The 7286-nt window shown below is 42.8% G+C and overlaps 1 protein-coding gene across 1 annotated transcript; it reads right to left on the bottom strand.

Moving 5' to 3' along the window:
- Positions 1-3380: 3380 nt before the first annotated feature.
- LOC104598973 (stress-related protein-like) lies at positions 3381-5313 on the bottom strand. Its single transcript, XM_010261304.3, has 3 exons — positions 5047-5313; positions 4369-4593; positions 3381-4113 (listed from the first exon to the last, which is right to left on the bottom strand). The coding sequence occupies exons 1-3, from the start codon at positions 5077-5079 to the stop codon at positions 3640-3642; spliced, it is 732 nt and encodes a 243-aa protein (XP_010259606.1). The 5' UTR covers positions 5080-5313; the 3' UTR covers positions 3381-3639.
- Positions 5314-7286: the final 1973 nt, after the last annotated feature.

Raw genomic sequence — 7286 nt, 5'->3', positions numbered from 1 at the left:
GGCAACTCCCAAAGCCTAACGAATTGGATCAAAACTTACTAGCTCGTCGACTTACGGGCCAAAAGAAATCTACTCCCTTCGTTGAGTTACTCTCAGCTCGGGAGTGGGGGGCAATTGATGAGGGCAGATTTGGCCCTCCAGTGAAATTGCGACACGTGGCACCTCGTGACAACTAGGCAAGCACCCAGGCAACAACTTACCAAGTTGGTCTCCCCCCCGGGCACCGGTCTGGCTGGCCTGGCGCGAACTACACGCGGCCTAGCGCGACCTGGCCGGATCAGCCTGCCACAGGCGCCGACCTGGCAACCTGGCCCGGACACCGACCCGCCAACTGACACCGGCGCCGACCTGGCAACCTGGCCCGGACACCGACCCGCCGATAGACACAGGCGCCGGCCTGGCAACCTGGCTTGAACACCGACCCGCCGACCTGACAACCTGGCCTAGGCGCCGACCTGGCCGCCTGGCACAAGCGCCAGCCTGACAACCTCGAGGAGTTCATCACCGTACCCCGGTTCTGACGGGATATGACGTCTTACCATTTGAAGGCTTTTTCACCCACCTAACCCGCGAGGGCACCACTATATAAGGACTCCGACCCCCAAAGCCAGAGGGGGAAAAAAGGTATGGTAACCCCCGCTCTCTAGCTCTCTCATTTCTCTCCAAGCCCTCTGTAATCAGAATGCTAACTTAGGCATCGGAGAGTCCCCGCCGGGGAAATACCCCCAGGTCCTCTGATTCAGTTCCCGCAGGTCCCTCAGCTCCCGCTGTCTACAAAGGAGAGAGAATCACTTCACGCGGAGGGTAGTCGGGTTGCGCTGCACCAGGGAGCTCCACCATCCTCTGAGTTGCAGACCGCCTAGGAGCAAGTCAAGTGACGAGTTCGCCATCAGGCAGTTCGTCACCAGGCAGTTCGCCATCAGGCAGTTCGCCACCAGGTAGTTCGCCATCAGGCAGTTCGCCACCAGGGAGCACTGCCGGGCAGTTCGCCACCAGGCAGCACTACTAGGCAGTTCGCCACCAGGGAGCACTGCCAGGCAGTTCGCCACCAGGCAGTTCGCCATCAGGCAGTTCGTCACCAGGCAATTCGCCATCAGGCAGTTCGCCACCAAGCAGTTCGCCATCAGGCAGTTCGCCACCAGGGAGCACTACCAGGCAGTTCGCCACCGGGCAGTTCGCCACCAGGCAGTTCGCCCCTAGGCAATTCGCCACCAGGGAGCATCACCAGGCAGTTCGTCACCAAGTAGTTCTCCCCTAGGGAGTTCGCCACCAAGTAGCTCATCACCAAGGCACGTCACCACCAGGTCAAACACGAGGTACTTAGCCAAAAAAATTTTTACATCACAAAAAATGGTACGTGACCAAAAACGGTTACATCACATGGTATCATCTGTTTTCTCGAAAGTGGTGCTTGCTCAATGATCCAATACATTTACAGACTTGCAATTTCTCTATTAGTTTTTTTATTTCCAATTTTTTCTTTCAAATTTATCATCATGGTTTGCCCCATAGCAGGGGCCCCTCGCTAGTTATTATTATTAAAAAGAGAAAAGATCCATTAGGAGAAGAAGTGAGAAAATTAATAAACTTGGATATTATATTTAGAATAATAAGAAAAATCTTACTTGATTTATTCAAAAGAAACTATGAAATTGATTAGTCCGTTTTGCATTGAACTTTCTTAAAACACTAAGAAAAACTAATAGAATTTGATTTGCCTTATTGGTTTTTCATTTATACTTTTTTTTATTTGGCCCATAATTATTGAAGTGTATTTTTTATATTTTTAAATTATAAAAACACATGTTTTTTTTTTGCATTAAGTCACAAATTAATCATTAATACTTGTAGCTTATGCCTTTTTAACCCCTTAGGCTATGCCTCACGCCTTGAGGCTTGGGGATCGGCTTTAGTCAGTGTAAGGCCCGTTCGAACAGTCTTTACAGCCTTGCATCGAGAACATCTCCGTAATTCTATGTTTTATTTCATTGGGAGATATTCCCAATGCAAGAGTATGATGGTTGTTTGAATGGACTTTACACTGACTGAATCCCATTTCTGAGGCTTGAGGCTTGAGGCTTACCTTTTAAAACAATGCAAACAAGATAAATAGAAAACAATTTACATGGTAGAACACCTCCATATGCTTCTCCTTTGACATATTTATTGCTTAGCCAAAGAGACGAAGCCACACTTACATCAAGACATCAAAATACAGAAAAGAATAGAAAACATCCTCTTTAGGTTTCACGACTCCTAAATCCATAGGTGATAATTTTTTAAGGTAAATTATAAATTACCACCCTATATTTTGGGGTAGTGACACTTAATCCTTTAAACTTTTAGATTCCAACACTCTACGCGCTTTATTAGCTTTTTGTCATTTAACTTCAAAAAGACTATTATGTTGTTGTTAAACATTTATAAATCCCTAGGATATTTTTTTTCATCAATTTGTTAGACTATTTTGCCCTTTCTTTTACATGTTCGTATAAATTCTACATAAGTTTCTTTGTTCTTTGCAATGTTTTTGAACCGTCGTTGAACCGGACAGTTGGGCCGTTTGGCCCTGAAAACCGTCTAAACAATCAGTTCTGTTTCATCCCTAACTTGCTCCTGGGTCAAAAAACGTTGACTTTGTCAAAAAACCGCTGACCAAGACGGTCGAACTGCCGACTCATTTAACCCGAACAACGGTTCACAGTACAAAGTTGCAAGAGAGAAACACACGAATTCAAATCTGAGTTCGTGTCTCAGATCTAAAGAAGAAGAAGAAGAAGAAGATCTGAGAACTTAGATCTGTCTATTGCCGTCGTCTCGCCGTCACCATTATTGTCGCCGATGAGCGTCGAACCACCATCTTCTTCCTTCTTCTTCCATCCTTCCCTCCTTCCCTCCTTCCTTTCCTTTCTCTTTTCTTTTTTTTCTTTCTCCTTTCTTTCTTTCTTTTCTTCTTTCTTTTTTTTTTCTTTCTCAACCAATAACATCTCTTCATTCCTTTCTCAAATCTCATTACTCATATAAAATATTTGTCCTATTATGCAAACCGTCCGACCATCAGTTCAGCAAAACATAGATGAGTTTAGTCATCAACATTTGTCAATGAAGGAAAGATCAACCCATTTTTGTGATGTTGAAATAACATCCTTACGCCCATATAATTCTTATAAGGGCATCTTAATAGATACCATTGTGGTATCTGGGTGTGCCATCGTATAGTGTAAAACCTTGTATTTTGTATTTGAATATATTTGCGCCGTACATGTACTCTTTCCAAACTGAACCGTAGGAATGCGTACATATCAATTTATATGAATTTATATTAAGTGCGCTGTAATATTGTCTGTCGGGGCTCAGGGCTTTCCATCCATTGTCTCTGATTGAAGACCGAGAAAGACATTTTTTTTTAATCTTATTGGATGAGTAACTACATGAACCACAAAGGTTCTAGACCTCTAACTACACGAAACAAAAGAGATGGCTACTAGCACTGAAAAAGGGTACACAGACGTTACTCGGCGTTACACCAAAGTCCAAACCACAACCAATTAACCAAACCCTACATCAGTTATTTTTCTAACCTTTTTTTTCCTTTTACACAAACGTCACATATGCACTCACAAATCAAAGGGCCATCCATCACTGTGCATCGACAGAGCAAGTGGGGCCAGGCTGATTCGCATCTTCGCTGAAGACTTTCGCGATTCTCTCGACAGGAACCAACGGCAGATAAGAGAACACGGTGCACCCTCTGTCCGCAGTATAACATACGACCTGATTGTACTTCTCTGACCAGTAACCTGCCGTAGGGACCATAATCTGAGCCACCTGGGGGAAGAGCGGAAGCCGGTTGAGCGACCGCCATGCCGATACGGCGTACCACTCGGCCACTGGCTCGTATTTCGCGTATAGATCCTTAGCGACGGGCTCGCACTTGGTGTACACGGATTTCGCTATTCCGGTGGCGGTCTCCACCACGCCGGCGCGCTGGACTTCGGAAGCCACGGCACGAGCCACGTCGGGAGCCTTCTGAGCCGCCGAGAAGGCATGGCACGATGCCTGCTTCACCACCGATGGCAAGTGGCGTTCGAGCTCGCTGACAGAATCGTACACCTGCAACCACGTGAATGCGAAAGCGAAATGAATCTTCTGTCAGTCTGCCCGCAAAAGATGAAACCAAAGATACTCCTAATTGCCAAAGGGCATTTTGATCATTTCTAGCACCAGGTTCGTGCAACCGGACGATGTAAAAGGAGATTCCAACCACAGTTCCAATCTCGAAGCGGAGATTCGTTTTCCGTTTTCCGACGAGGGTTGGATTGGAATTAAATTGATTAATTAACTGAAGGAAGAAACTGAGAGTCTCACCTTGCGGTCGACGAACTTGAGAAGTTCAAACGGGATGTCATGAAATTTCTCGTACACAGGTCCTATCACGGTCTTAACGGTGTTCTCGACGCTCTGCACGCCTGGCCTCAGGGGGCCGGAGTTCTCCTTCGCGTAGTTGTAGAGGCTCGAGAAACAGATGACCGCTTGCAGGGCCGCGGCTTGGACGAAATCCAGATACCTGAGTCTATGTTCCTTATCTTTGGCCTTCAAACAGGAAGACGAAGCATCTTTCATCAACAATAACCTCAAAAATTTTCAAAAACCCAAGGGAAATCGAAACATATCCATCGATAAAATAACGATCTCCCGGTGGATCTCAACTAAAGAGTAAATATGCTAAAATTTGCTCAATACGGTCGGAAAAAAGAACAGCAAGATAATTATTAGACATCAAAACGAATTTATTTTGATCATCACAAAGTAGACTTAAAATCGTTCACCACTTTTGGAAAGATTTCAACGGGAGTGGAGAATAGATTGCGCGGAGGAAAGTAAAACAAGAGAAATTCAATAGTATACATCTTACGTTCCTCATCATCAAACTCCAGAGAAACAGACGGTCTAAAATGGAAGAAACGAAACCCTAATTCCTCCACTATCGCCAAAACTCATGGATTATTTACCTATGAATCAAAACTCAAAAGAGATTTCACTTACCATTTCTTGCTGCCTGCCATCTCCTTCCGCCATTTTTCCCACTGTTTTAACAAGCACAAGAAATCGTTATAAAAACCCTAGGTGAAACAGAAACACAACTATTCAGAGAGGATCAGAGATGGAAGAGTTTTTGTTTTCTGTTTTGGAGAGGAGAATTTGGGAGAGTCTAGAACACAGAAGCTAACGAAGTTTTGCGGAAGAATCAGTTGCAACAACTCTAATATATAGCGAGGGGAATCAAGAGACGCAATCTCCAGGAAATCAGACGGCTCTAGTGTGTTAACTGAATTGAATTAAGCCGGCTTCCCACGCGGGGCCCGAGTGAATTGCCGGTCTGGTTCTGGTTCAACTCAATGAGTCATGAGTCATGTACGTTGGCGTTGAGGCGTTGACAACTTCGAGGTTAAGGAATTACATACCTCAACGAAAACGCTTCGACGGGACGACGAGCAATGAATCTGGGAGCACTTCAGATCTGCTTCCAACAAACGCTCCCAACATATCATTACAATAGCACATCGAGAATATCTCCCCATGAATGAAGAGATGAGGAGCCCGGATCTGCTCTCACGTAGCGCTCCTCTGACCAATCTAAAGCATATATCAGCGGAAATATCTCCCATATTTCGGAGAAGTACGGGCAGATCTAATATTTTTTAAAAGAGCTAATATACAAAGGAGATCTTCCCAACACACGGTCGGATATGGTTTGTGAGGTCGGTGTAAAGAATGCTGTGTGAATATAAGAAGAAAAATATTCTCGAATTCGAAATCTATTTCTCGAGTTTAGATTTGCGCCCCACAACGTTTCACAGTGCATATCGGGTCTGATATTATCATTGAGAGATGTGGTTTGGGGTGCATATGTGAATTCCTAATTCTCGCATTGCGTCTCATAACATGTTTCATCCATACATTAAGAATATCTCTAATTTTAAATTATAAAGATGTTCAAGATGTACGACTGAAACGTTCAATGAAATCAGTGTGTGGCGTACTCTGTGAGAAGTAGATCCGAACTGGATATTCTCATGAGAACCCATTATATGACACGTGACAGCTGATGAAGTTTGCTGACACTTGACATGGAATCGGATCAGTGATTGATCCCTCTGATAAATACTAATCGGATGGACGTAATTGGAGGCTTGAGTATCACAATCAATTGGTGCACCATAATAGAAACATCTAGAACAATTAGTCAATTAAGGTGGTATTCGGTTCATGGTTATTTAAAAATGGGGTACCATGGTTCTAGAATCATTCTAATTCCATCACTCTCCCGAAATTTCATTGATGGTATGTTTGGTTTGAAGGAAAAGGTAGAAAAGGAAAGGAAAGATAGGGAAACCTTTACAAATATTATATAGATTTTTTTACCTTTCCCTATATTTTCCTTCAAATCAAACATAACCTGAGATTATGATGTGACTGTTTAAATTCATCTAAATTCATTTTACTTTACACTGCAGACCAATTTTAAAATTACAGCCCTGCTATACACTGCATCCTATCCATCGATTTGGTATCAATTCATGGTCAAAATTCATCCCACCTGTCCAATAAGGTTAAGAATTTTAAGATGGATTGAACAGTCATTCTCCTTTCATTTTATCATCTTTTTAGTTTCAATTTATTACTTATTGTGATGTTGGGCATCAATGTCGCTTTCTGAGAAAATAGTGCCACGTGGGCACTACATATAAACCAGTGCTTCAAACAATGCCTTTTTATCTGGTACAGTTTTTTTAGAAAAAAAAATTATTATTCCAGACCATGTCTTATAAATCGGGAAAATATAGTATGGAACAACACCAAATTCAATGTTTTATGAGAAAACGATGCATTGCTGCCAGAAATATAATGATGTGACATCATCTTGAGAATTGGTTAAATATAAATCAATATTGAAAACGTAGGTGTCAGCACTAGTAACAAACAAAACCAGTGATGTTTTCTCATAAAACGCCTATGTGGCAGCACCAATTACAAACAAAAAATAAGCACCATAAGAAAATGGTGCTTACAACTCTACATGCCCAGCACCGTTTTTATGAGAAAATGATACAATATTCCCAGCATCGATCCCAAACACCAATTAAGTTTTTATAGAAATTTTTTAGAGTCCGTTTGATTTTCATTTAAAATCAAAATTACAATCCAAATCAAAATTATAACTTGTTTGGTTTAAACGGAAATCAGAATCCAACTTAGAATCAGTTGGAATGAGTTCTCCTAGG

This window comes from Nelumbo nucifera, chromosome 3 (genome assembly GCF_055504915.1).
Source record: "Nelumbo nucifera cultivar China Antique chromosome 3, China Antique-T2T, whole genome shotgun sequence".
Lineage (NCBI taxonomy): Eukaryota > Viridiplantae > Streptophyta > Magnoliopsida > Proteales > Nelumbonaceae > Nelumbo > Nelumbo nucifera.
The sequence above is the reverse complement of the archived record's forward strand: the minus strand, read 5'-3'. Positions and strand labels throughout refer to the sequence as shown.